General features: G+C 39.3%; 2 protein-coding genes across 3 annotated transcripts; one reads left to right on the forward strand and one right to left on the reverse strand.

Moving 5' to 3' along the window:
• Positions 1-107: 107 nt before the first annotated feature.
• On the reverse strand, positions 108-6,867 carry LOC138211700 (zinc finger CCHC domain-containing protein 7-like). 2 transcript variants are annotated; one of them, XM_069171765.1, is made up of 8 exons: positions 6,063-6,867; positions 5,109-5,170; positions 4,804-4,914; positions 4,523-4,693; positions 4,229-4,264; positions 3,792-3,896; positions 3,295-3,412; positions 108-1,665 (listed from the first exon to the last, which is right to left on the reverse strand). In XM_069171765.1, exons 1-8 carry the CDS (start codon positions 6,424-6,426, stop codon positions 1,178-1,180), a joined length of 1,455 nt encoding a protein of 484 aa, XP_069027866.1. In that variant the 5' UTR covers positions 6,427-6,867; the 3' UTR covers positions 108-1,177. The 2 variants fall into 2 exon arrangements, with proteins under 2 accessions (XP_069027866.1, XP_069027869.1); XM_069171768.1 differs by lacking the exon at positions 3,792-3,896.
• Positions 6,868-7,881: 1,014 nt separating this feature from the next.
• Positions 7,882-12,094, forward strand: LOC138211607 (paired box protein Pax-5-like). Its single transcript, XM_069171576.1, has 7 exons — positions 7,882-7,885; positions 9,225-9,390; positions 10,289-10,486; positions 10,570-10,610; positions 10,695-10,802; positions 11,844-11,987; positions 12,072-12,094. The coding sequence occupies exons 1-7, from the start codon at positions 7,882-7,884 to the stop codon at positions 12,092-12,094; spliced, it is 684 nt and encodes a 227-aa protein (XP_069027677.1).
• The last annotated feature ends 194 nt before the right edge of the window (positions 12,095-12,288 follow it).

Raw genomic sequence — 12,288 nt, forward strand, 5'->3', positions numbered from 1 at the left:
TGCCAAAAACCCCGGCAGCTGCTTTGCTTATTAATAATTCAGCAGCTTCGTAGCAGAAATACTATGAGACGACGCTTTGAAAGCCACCGGCTTCATACGGCTTTTCAAGCTGATGTGCTCTACATACGCAGACACGTAACGATACAATAAGTAAACATGTACACCCGCATGAGAGTATGTTTTCACGCATCAAACGTCCCACAATAATCTTGTATCTTGGAAACACAGAAATGAGGGAATCGGGAAATTTCGAGTATCTTAATCGAGGAAATGAATTGTTGCTGTAAAACAGTCATTATATTTACAAAGATAACCAACCATTCTCACATCATACAATATAACAGAATTGAAAAAGGCAAGTAAAAAGTGTAAAAAAAAACAACAACAACCATATTCTAAATATGTTTAAAACTGTGCAGGTATCAAATTTGGCCCAGCCAGTATAATGAACATAGTACAGAAGTAAGTTCATACCTGATTAAAATAAGCATCCTTCAACTGTATTGGACAGGATCGTTTTTGTAGTAATTTATGAATTTAATGTTTCTTTTATTCTATGTGATGATGTCTTTTATCTCGACCCTGAGTTTGGAATGAAGTTTTGAACGAAAATGAATTGACAATAAATGAATTAAAAGACAATACTGATGAACTGCAACCACTATAATGTCTGGATGTATTTCCAAAACTATCAGAATGATGTAAAAATACATTTGTGCCTCACTGACTCATCTCAGCTGTTCTGTTTCCAGTTCTCCCCGGTGAAACCACTGTCACTCCATGACAGCTCCATAACGACTGCTTGCTGTTTAAAGTTTGAGCAAGCACATGTATATCGCAGAGGGGCACTGGTAACTGTGAATGTGGATTGTTATGTGCAGTCATCACATTTCCAGGATGGCTGATGTTTTGTCACTATTGAACTATCGTCTACTGGATTTTAAGATGTGTGGCATTTAGTAGGCCAAATGCTCGGTCTCACAATGTTAATGAAAGTAAAAAATTGATTATCGATGATTCAGATCTGCTCCAAAATTGAATGCGTCCCTCCTTGGCCCGTGCTGCATCAATGCACTACGTTTCATGAAAATCAAACTGCTGTTTTTTCCGTAATGCTGCTGACAAACAGACAGACTGCACCGAAAACAACCTCCTTGGTGGAAGTAAACATCACACTTTATCTTCTTCTGTGACGCACTCTTTGCTTTGGAGAAAGAAGGTTTTCACTTCCAATGTCCACGTCACCATGGGGATACAAATCCCCATGTTTAAACGCTTCTCTTTTCTTCCACCTCTGTGCTCTCACTGCTCTTCTGAAACTTGTCTCGTCCCTCCTCTTCTTCTGTGGAGGAGGTGTGGACTGCCTGTGACGGTGGGGGGATTGTCTAAAGGAGTCTGCGGGACAGACTTCATTGTCAGAGTTACCCAGCGACCTCCCCATCAGTCCTCCTTCCCGCATGAACTGGGCCTCTCTCCTCAGTCGCTTAACCTCACGTCTCTCTCTGCGCCTCTCTGGCCACGTCTTCCTCCTGCCAGCTCGGCTACATGCCTCCTGTTTAGTCCTGCTTCTCCGCTGGACTGACTGAGTCTCCTCGCCACTCTCCCCGTTTTTTTCACACAATCGTTCCAAGTCTGAAGGCGTCAGGGATCCAGCACTTGCATGCTCTGAAAACACAGACAACCCAGATAGACAAGACCGACTTAATAATCAGTGTGATCCTGTTTAATAGAATAATAATTCAAAACAGGCTATAGAGCTAATCACTTTTTTACATTAACAAGAAGTTGAATGAAATGTAAAAGTGGCGTCCACTGGGACGAGCGCACAGTTATCAGCCAACTCTGCAGGTCTTCTGAACTCAACAGAGCATTTTAGCATCTTTCATTTCATTTTCATTTTATGGTGAACATAGTGATATATTTAGTAGCTAAAGAAACATATTTCCTCTTCAGCTGGCGGAGAACAAAACAGAGCTAAAAAAAAAAAAAATTTTTAAAAAAAGTGATTGTGCTCACATTTACTGAATGAAATCTAATGTGGCTCTGTGTCTGGAAGATGTCTATCTAATTTTACTGACAGGCTCACAACAGATTTCTCAAGTCCATGAAGTGTATTGTTAAAGTAAAATAATTTTGTCATGATATATGTATTAAAGGTCACTCTAGAAAGATGGTATTTGATTTTTGTTTAGCTAAAATTAAATCCCAAATACTTTTTTTTTTTAAAACACCAATAAAGCAGAAAGAGCATAGATAAAATAAATTGTTTTTTGTAAAAGTTGACATTGTTGTATGTACAATAAAACATTGTCGAATAAAAAAAATAGTGGTTCTCAAATGGTCTCACCACCCAAATCCATCCATTATCTATACCCGCTTTATCCTGAACAGAGTCACAGGGGGCTGGAGCCTATTCCAGCTGACTTTGGGTGGAGGCAGGGTACACCCTGGACAGGTCGCCAGTTTATCACAGGGGCAACACACAAAGACCAGTCACACTCTCATTCACACCTAAGGGCAATTTGTAGAATCACCAAATAACCTGAGATGCATGTTTTTGGACGGTGCCCGGAGAGAACCCACGCAGGCACAGGGAGAACATGCAAACTCCACACAGAAAGGCCCAGGCCCGGAATCGGACCCGGAACCTTTTCGCTGTGTGGCGGCATTGAAAACCACGACACCACTGTGCCGCCACCACCCAAATCTAATCTGGACAATTTTTTTTTATTGTGGGGCCACTCATATTTATTCCACAAAAAAAGGGCAGTAATATACAATACCTTCATGTGATATTGAAAACATGAAACAAACTATTTTTTTTATTTTTTTTTACCTAGAGCTAAACTACCAATTCAATAAAAAGGCAGATTTATCTTGAATTACAGATGTTGTCAAACAGGTTTAAAATGGTGATGCTCATCAAGTTTGAGGAAACTTAATTGAACTGTGTAAATATTTAATAAAAGGGCAAACTTTTCTTTAACTAAATAAATATCTAATCCTTAACCTGTCTGCAAAAGCTCAACTGAGAGCTACAAGGTGACTGCATTAGTTTTGGTCGTTACTGTCATGACAACGCTGGTGGATGGTGGCTATTGGCTACTGTGTTAGAAACATATGTCCTTGAAAATAATAGTGGGAAAACTACAATTCTGTAGACTTCAAAATATTGAATCTTTTTTTTTTTTTTTTCATGCACACATTTGTGACCCACTGAAAACAGCCCCGCGACCTACTTTTGGTTCCCGACCCACCGGTTGAAGAAAACTAATATAACATATGCTTTGTCACCTTTGGTTCTTTTCTGCATCCTCATACGATGTTGGAGAATGTCCTCCTTGGTGTCATAGTGTGAAACATAAGGCAGTGTCGGAAAAGTGCCACTGATCATTCTCCTCCTCGTGCACTCCTGATGCCAACAGAAAGAAACACACATGAACTAGAGCTAAGAAGTTAAAGGATGGGTACAAGACAAAGGAAAATAGTGCCATTAAAAAGACACAAGTAATGACAGTGATTGTGGGAGACAGATCAAAGAATGGAAACTTAGGGAGCAAAAGGATTCAGTTAAGTTGGATCCAAAACACAGAGAGAAACAGAGAGAAGAAGAAAACCTGTTGGACAGGAGTGTAAAAACAGCAAAGAGAAATGCGAGGTAAGGAAAAACGAAGAGAAGCGAGAGGAATAAACGATTAAGCGGTAAAAAACAAAGTGAAGGCAGGTAAAGATCAAGACTAGAACGCCAGGAGATAAAAGTAAGGGGAAGCTTCCTTTCAATAACCACTTACAAAGCCATAATGACCCCTTTTAGAGCAGTTGTAACAGTGAGTGTGGTATCTCTTATGTCTGAGGTTATGAACAGTCCGTGGCCTGAGAGGAACCTCTAACCTGATCTGGAAATAAAGGTCAAACAAAGGACATTTTTAAAAACAAAAAACTTAAATGTTTTATTAATACAGTACATAAAAACTGATTATGAGCAGTGCCAGCCAGCCATGTGTCTCTACTGTGACTTTTTAATAAAAAGCAGAAAATGCTAAAAATAAATCTTAAATAAATAAGAGTCACCTGCTTCTTGGATAAATTCTCATTTCATTTTGGGCAAAATCATTAAAGCCTCAAATTATATTTATACAGAAAGACCCTTTCATGTTAGGAGGTATTCTGTTGCTTAGAAAAGCAGCTGAGGTGAACAAAGTGCAGTTATGTCCAAACTTCAACTCACAGTTAAGTGGAACTGTCTCCATGTGTCAGGACAGGCCTGAGGAAAACCCAAACAACAGAGGAGAGAATTATTCTTCTGAGCAAAGTACAGAAAAAGCTTTGTGTAACGCCACAGAAGACGAGGAACTATTTGCAGAAATAAAACAACACTTTGTAAAATTGCCCCCACACACTTTAAAGGCAACAAAATCTTTCAACACAGAAATGCTTCCAACGGTTCCTCCAACCCGGCAACTCACTCTCCAACACAAACACTCAAAGGGAACCAGATTTGGGAAATAACAGACAAGCTCACATCAGAGAGGTGCCCTGTCATCCCACAGCGCTGGCAGTGTTGGTTCCACAAGGAAGGAATTTCACAGGGCCTGAGGCCATGTGAAGGCAGTAAACAGCTCGGGCATGGGCGGCCTGGACAGTCCCTCTGGATGTGGCCCCGGATCCCACAAAGGACACAGGTGGGACATTTCTGCTGACATGGAGACCAGAAAGATTGCTTTTAAAGATGGTATGACGGGTCCTGTCAATCGAACTCTGCAGGCACTCATGGTAATAGGATAAATGAGTGAGTTACTTTACTTTATGGAGGTAGCAGCTTTTGGCAAGGTGTCCCGTCCTGTTGCAGATGCGACAGATCAGAGATCGACTAGGGATGAAGTAGCGGCTGGCCAGAAACGGATCAGCGCCATACTGGATAAAATGAAAGACATGACAGACATTTTTAAAAGCCAATTATGTGAACCCATAATACAGTCTTCAATATCAGACAACCACAATTTTGAATACATTTTCTTTCCTCCTTTTGCTACCGTTTAGTAGTTGCATATTGTCCTGCATTAATGAGATCTCCAGTAGTATTCATGAAAGCTGTTTTAAAAAGTTACCTTGTCTCTCTCTGATACAGCCCAGGTCTCTTTTACTGATTTTACATTCTCCTCTGTTATTTCTGAGACGGAGAGAAAGACCAAGGAGAACATTGTTACACAGACACAAATATATTCGTCAATTAAAGATATAACTGTGAGTTGCTCTGAGGAGGAATAGTTATTGAACTGCAACATAAACTTATATATCATATCAGGAGTTTTTCCAAGCCCAGTAGTCTTTCCCAGTTATTCAGTCTTGTAAAAGCTGGAGCTCTGGGGACTAAAAAATTATGAGGAACACTTGACCTTCCAAAAGCTACTATCACGTATGTAAATAAAACCTAACGCCTCTCTGCTCTAGTGAAGCCCCGAGGTGGCAAGACAAGACAAAGCGGTTGTGCAATGCAGGTCCCTGGTGTGAATATGAGTATCTATCTTCATTAACGTGAAGCGGAGCATTTCCCAAACAACGGACTGCATGCTGAAGCAAACCGACTCTATAATGACTCTGTAATATCTTAAATAAATTGTACTCCCACTGATCTACAGAAATCACCATAACTCACCGTGTCAGTTTACTGTTTTTACATGAAATGTATTTCTATCTTTGTTTCTCATCATTTCTCTGTATTGTTTCCATCTATCTCCCATGTTGGATGCTGGAACATCAATTCAAAAAATAACATTCTGAGCTGTAACTCGACAGTCTTGTCTATGAAATATCACAGCTGGTGCATTTATGGTTTTACTCGATGAAAAAAAATAAAGTAGATCATCCTTACTGATGTCCAGAGATTTAGTTTAGTTGATTTAATTTGACTGTTTTGTCCTTGTTGCTCCACTATGCCACTGGCAGCTGTAACTGTTGATCACTTATTTAAAACACCTGAGTGCTTGTGTTAAAATCTAATGGAATTAGATGACAGACAGGAACACAATGTTAACCCGGAGGCCGATGAAGTGGAGTCTGACCTTCATCTCCGGAGTCATCCTCAGAGCTGTTCCAGTAGCTCAGGTTCAGCTGGATGCTTGAATCCCCCACCTGCTCCTCTTCATCCAGGATCATCCACTTCTCGGTGGACTCGTCACTGTCCTCCTCCTGCAATTCAGCAGGAGAACCGAGTCTTGCGTCCTGCAGAGCTATCCTGGAGGAGCTGAAGGCCAGGAGGAGCGGAGGCGATCCCTCCCCGCTGAGCCGTGCAGCTCGCCCGCCGCTTCTGCGATGTTCCTGGTGTCTGAACTTAGTTTCACCTTCATCCTCTGAACTGCCGGAGTCCTCGAAAAAGAAGTGGTCGCCTTTCGCGCTTTTCTGACCGTCCTCAACTTCATTGTCCATAGTAAAAGTACAACCTGACGCAGCCTGCGGCTGAACAGCGCCCCCTTCAGGTGCTTGTCTGCACGGCAGCAGCGACCAATGGCTGATATACGATAACGTTCTGTTAATGAATAGCACCGGGCAGTCTAGGCGTCGAGGTTAAAGGGATTACTTTTAAAAAAAAACATGAACTTATGGCGTAGTAATGTAAACAATAAAGCTATTTTGACACGTGCTTAAGGCTAACCAGCGCTATGCTAACGTTAACTCGCTCCGTAGTAGCCGAGGTAGTTAGCTTGGTAAACAACAAAGTCAAATAACGTCTATAAATGCAATTTTAAGTTGCTTACCGTTTTAACCCACTATACCTCGGTTGCGATTTTGTGCAATTCGTATTACAAAATGTTCCCTCGATGACGCTAACACGTTAGTTGTGACTTCCATGCCTGTTTACAAGTCAGAAGCTGAAGCACTCCCAGCCGGCGTTTCCGGAAAATGTTGGACAACCAAAACGTAACTCGGCGTTAACACGCTGTCATTCCGGTGCTGGGGCAGAACTGATAATAAAAGCAGTGTAATTGTAAAATAATTATTAATATGCTGGTTATGAAGTAATATTATACTCCTCGTAAATTAATTATTTTATAATAACAAAAAAAAGTATTGTGAATTTCACGGCATTTATTTGTGGTTGTGAAGACAATTTGTGCCAAGCTGTTCCCATAGCAACGACTTCCAACCGGTATGCAAAGTGTTTTGTTTTTGTTTTGTTTTTTTTAAAAACTATATTCAAATTAAATTTGGCGTACATAAAATTTCAGTCCGAAACAATGTATTACAAACTGAGCTATTACATTTTGTTAATACATGTCAGTACATTCAGCAGAAAACAGGCTAAATAAATAAAAAGAACAGCAACAACTATAATTGAATATAAGAGGTCTATTCAGGAAGCAGTGTCTGTGTGGGTTTATAAACATCAAAGGCTCTTTTAGTTTTTATTCATTTCAAAGCTTTCTTAAAATGTATTAATTCATTCATGAACAGTGGGTCTGACATGAATAAATCGACATCTGTGAATAAATTGTTTAGCCGTAATGATTAGACTATTAAAGAGCATTTCCCTCTTTCTGTTTTGCAATGTATTTACAAATTTAATCTCAATAAAAAATATTTTGGGTATTTTTTCCTTTTCATCTATCCAATTTTGAAAAGAGTCCCAAAAGGATCCAGTATGATGGCAAGCAAAGAACAAATGTTCAAAAGTTTCAATATCAGAATCACAAAATATAGGCCCTATACAGTTATTTATGTTAAAACATAAATAACTAATATATATATATATATATATAAAATATAATATAATATAATATTATAATATAATATTATAATATAATATAATATGTTAAATCTTGTCTCAGGAACTCATTAAAAGCATTTATCATTTTAAATTGAGTTTCCTTAGCCTTTGGTGACATGGGTAGAGTGAGATATCAACTGGTATGCAAAGTGACCTAACTTCAGTTGTAAGATTGATGTAGTGGAGAAGAAAATAAAATATTAAACTCTAAAATGTGCATTTTGAAAAAAAAGGTAAATGCAGGTACTTTATAAACACCTCAACAGCATTATTAACAAGTGTACTAATTAGTCCAAATGTAGCATATTTTGTCCACATTTCACCATTAGACTAATTAAGAAATAGTAACATCATAATGAAAAACACTGATATCATAATAACAACTATGATTGTGCTACCACCTGAATAATTGTTTTTTTTTTCAGTTGTCATTTTATAGGATAACTTAACAAGTGGCATTATATCTCACATGGTTCTTGTTTTACAGCATTCTATATGTTAAATTGAACTGAAAGATTTTATTCAGTTTGATGTATTTGAAATAAAAACAATATCAGTGAATCACAAGGTATGTTCTCTGTTGTATATTCTGGAAATGCAGGGGTTTTAGCAACCTTTGGGATGTTTACATCCCAGATACATTATAAACTTAGACAAGTTAATGATGGGGTGATTTATTTTTTATTTTTTTTTTTATTTTTTTTTTTTGCCCAATACAACACAACAGGTTATTTTCAACTCAATATGCTATTTTTCCCAGCAAAAATGTTATTCAGGGGGGACAACAGCAATTACACATTTGTGTTGTGAAATAAGAAATGGACTATAATTAACTAAATAAATGAATAATAAAACTGATGTGTACATTCTGAGATGAGTGTGAAGTCCTCGGTGTATGGGGAGGCTGTGGGACCTATAAAGTCTTGTCTACAGCCCTTTTTTTTTTTTTTTTTTTTTTTTTTTATATGAACGCATTATAACGCCTTTAGTGCCCTTGCAGCGTGCGCGTGCGTTCAGAGGCTCGCGCTGCTTCCCACCGGTCAGGTTCCTGAACGTGAGGCATAGAGGCAGCTCATCGGCCACCCTGCATCGCCAAATAAACATACCGGACACAATCTCTATATAGGCTCTCTCTCACTCACTTTTTTTTTTTTTTCCCCCAGCTTTCTGTTTGAAAGAGTTGGTTCCTGAAAAACAACTTTGTATCAGCCGACGTCTCCACAAGTTCAATAGACTTCAGACTTCTTTTTTTTTTTTTTTTTTTTTTTTTTAGAATAGTCTGTGATGGAAGTACGTTTTGGACAGGCTTCGCTCGCCGTTACGCACAGTAAGTAACACTATTTCTTATTAAATGTATTTATGATGTGCCCCGAGTACGCAGAATAAGTTACAGGTTAAACCTTCCTGTGTGTCACCGTGTGTTTTGATTTGCGTGTCTTGTATCGGATCTGCTGCTCAGGGCACGGCGGGGTGAACCAACTTGGTGGTGTCTTCATTAACGGGCGCCCGTTGCCGCAAGTGGTGAGACAGCGCATCGTGGAGCTCTCGCAGCGTGGCGTGCGCCCTTGTGAGATCTCCCGCAGCCTGCGCGTCAGTCACGGCTGTGTCAGCAAAATACTGGCTAGGTAAACAGACTTATCTTATCTTGGTAATATATATATATATAACATTATTTATCCATTCATAGACGCAGGCTATTCAAACATATTCTGTATACATTTTAAGAATATTATTTCCTGCATGCTAGACTAAGTTTTAGGACTTTATTGTTTGAAGATGAAAACCACATGTCTTAAAGTGTTTATAACTCAGTTGTAAATTCATATTTAAAAACGGCGCACTTTGTGTAGGCTGCATTATTATTTATTTTTGATGTCTCAATATTTTGTTTGCATGGCCAGTTTAAACTCCTATCTGTTGTTGGACCCCTAATCACCCCCACTATCAATTTCATTATTGCCCCAGGCACCTGTAATAATAATGGGTACCCGCAGAAATGATTCATGGCCTATTGGTTGAAATTACACAAAATTAGCAACAATATTTAACAACTAATTAATAGTTTAATTTTAGTTTAGTTTCTTTTATGCAAAGATTTTTTTTAAAGTCTGCGGCACTGGCTTCTCAAATGTAAATATTTCATAGATTTGATAGTTTTCTTAAAGTCTACTTCTTTGTGTTTTTCACTGTTCATCACATTGGTGATGACACTTTTAGCTTGTCAATGAGTAATGATGATCATTTACCACTGTTTTCTCAAATTTAAAGACTAAAACATCAGTCAGATAAACCAATACCTGAGGTTTCGGGATATTTACTTGATACACAAAGAGATGGAAGCAGTTTGATTAAACATAATAACAAAGGACGGAGGGCCTGTATGTCATTCCCCCTCAATTTATTACAAATCTGACCCTAACAATGTGAAGTTAATCCCTGCAGTTGCCCACTGGGCCTGGTTGGTGATGCAGCCTCGTCCTTAAGTAAATCTCAACCCTCCTGATGTCAACACGTTTCATCCAGGTACAATGAGACAGGGAGCGTCAGACCAGGGCTAATTGGTGGGTCGAAGCCCAAAGTGGCCACTCCCAGAGTCGTGGAAAGGATCCTGCATTTGAAACACAACAACCCCACAATGTTTGCCTGGGAGATCCGAGACAGGCTGGTGCTGGAGCAAGAGTGTGACCACAACAGTGTGCCCAGCATCAGCTCCATCAACAGGTAAAGATGACTTCATACGTATGTGAACCTGACGACACGTATCTTTAAAATGAGTTCTGAGTGAATTTTCTCTGTCTTCACAGGATCATCCGGAACAAAGTCCAGTCTGAGTCTTGTGACGTTTGTAAGTTCTTTCTTTCCATTCTCCTCCATCTTTATCTACATGAGCTCTACGAATGCTTCATGCCACTGACCTGTGCCCCTGCAGTGTCATCTGTATCGCCTGTTGCCATTGGAACAGCCTGTTTCTCTGATACCAGCTTTTCAATCAGTGGGATTCTGGGAATCAGAAAATACAGCAGAAAGCATACAGAAGGTAATATAATCTGTTAGTAAGATCAGAATTTGTGTGAAAGTGTAGGATACACTTTGTTTGTCACTTAAAATATTTTTTCTCGTCAAAGTGCACCTTAACTGCAACTGCCACTTTAAAATCTGGACAACAAACAACGATATTGTCCTGCAATATCTCATGTAAAAGTTGAGCAAATATGCTTGACAAATGGACACATTTTATAATTCATTCGGTCACTTTTCTTGTTTTTTACTCAAATGACATGTAGTACATGAAGTTAGCCTGTATGGCATCCAAATCTAATTTGAGACCCTTCACAATGACGTGTGATGTTTGTTCTTTCATTTGAAAAAAAAATTGCAATCTTTCCATGTGGTTGTATCTGTATCGGAAAACCTTCGGGTGAAGTCATTGACTCTGAATCCATGTTTTTTCTGTTTCATTTTTTTCAGGAAGTTTTTTTTTTAGAAATGAGTGTCTTAAAGCAGAAGAAAATCATCTAGTTCACAACAAGAAATTGCACTTTTGCAAGACCATTTCTGAAATAAAAAATTTAAAAAAAGAACTTTCTTCATCGGCAATTTCTATTCCTGTAAAATTCCTGTCACATTTCATATTAGAGGAAACATTTCGTGAAGACGTTTGAATTCACAGAGGAGACACAGAGATTACCATGGATTCTCTGCTGTTTTAGACCCCACAACAGACTGATGTGTAAAGCTGGTGGTCCTGTGTTAATATTAGTCTGACTGAAACATCCTCCGCAGCAGGAGACCCACCTCACCCTCCCCCCAGGCTTCTGTCCTCCCAGCCAGCAGGCTCTCTGCTCCTCCCTGCCTCTCCATCGCCTCCGCTGCTCATTACAGGCCTGCTTACACCTCCACTCCTCCATCACTGCAAGCATTAGAAGAGGAGATTGCATAGATAAATATGCCTTGTTACCCCTAGAAACACACACATGAATGCTTTTCATCATTCTATTAATTAGAACAAGTGAAGATAGAAACAGAGGTAGGAAGGGAAATGAAAGTGAACCTGGACTGAAGGCCTTTTGTCTTCCAGGTGGGAACGTCTCCTGCAGTGTGGACCACGACCACCCATGTTCCTGTTATGACACCTGGGGACGGTGTGACCCCTGCATGACCTCTGTTTCCAGCCTGACCTTTCACCCCAGCCTATCAGCACATCATAACCCCGACCTGTTAGGTTAGTGTAAATCAAAAAACATCACTTGTCTCTCTTATGATTACAGCTTTAGTGTGTCTTTCACTCATCTGTCCTCTTATTCAGGGTCTTCATGTCCAGAGACCTGAGAAGACATAATGTCACCCTAAAGCGATGACATTTCATTTATCTGTGACATCAAGATAGAAACCTGAATCATAACGACAATCCTGCTGAAATAAAACTGAAATGACAGACCTCACCTTCCCTGTTTTATTTACATACAACGTAAATTGGAGAAAATAACATGCACATGCTGTTATCTCAGACGCTTAATAGAGCT

Source organism: Embiotoca jacksoni, unplaced genomic scaffold (genome assembly GCF_022577435.1).
Source record: "Embiotoca jacksoni isolate LCO1_2020_lvr unplaced genomic scaffold, fEmbJac1.0.p SCAF_5, whole genome shotgun sequence".
NCBI lineage: Eukaryota > Metazoa > Chordata > Actinopteri > Embiotocidae > Embiotoca > Embiotoca jacksoni.

Bases quoted from the DNA above. Each gene is read 5' to 3' on its own strand.
- LOC138211700 (XM_069171765.1), bottom strand. From the start codon at position 6,426: ATGGACAATGAAGTTGAGGACGGTCAGAAAAGCGCGAAAGGCGACCAC. The intron at 5,171-6,062 runs GTCAGACTCCAC...TCTCCGTCTCAG, and splicing joins GGATGACTCCGGAGATGAAG to AAATAACAGAGGAGAATGTA. The intron at 4,915-5,108 runs GTAACTTTTTAA...CATTTTATCCAG, and splicing joins CTGTATCAGAGAGAGACAAG to TATGGCGCTGATCCGTTTCT.
- LOC138211607 (XM_069171576.1), top strand. The intron at 9,391-10,288 runs GTAAACAGACTT...CGTTTCATCCAG, and splicing joins GTCAGCAAAATACTGGCTAG to GTACAATGAGACAGGGAGCG. The intron at 10,803-11,843 runs GTAATATAATCT...TTTGTCTTCCAG, and splicing joins CAGCAGAAAGCATACAGAAG to GTGGGAACGTCTCCTGCAGT.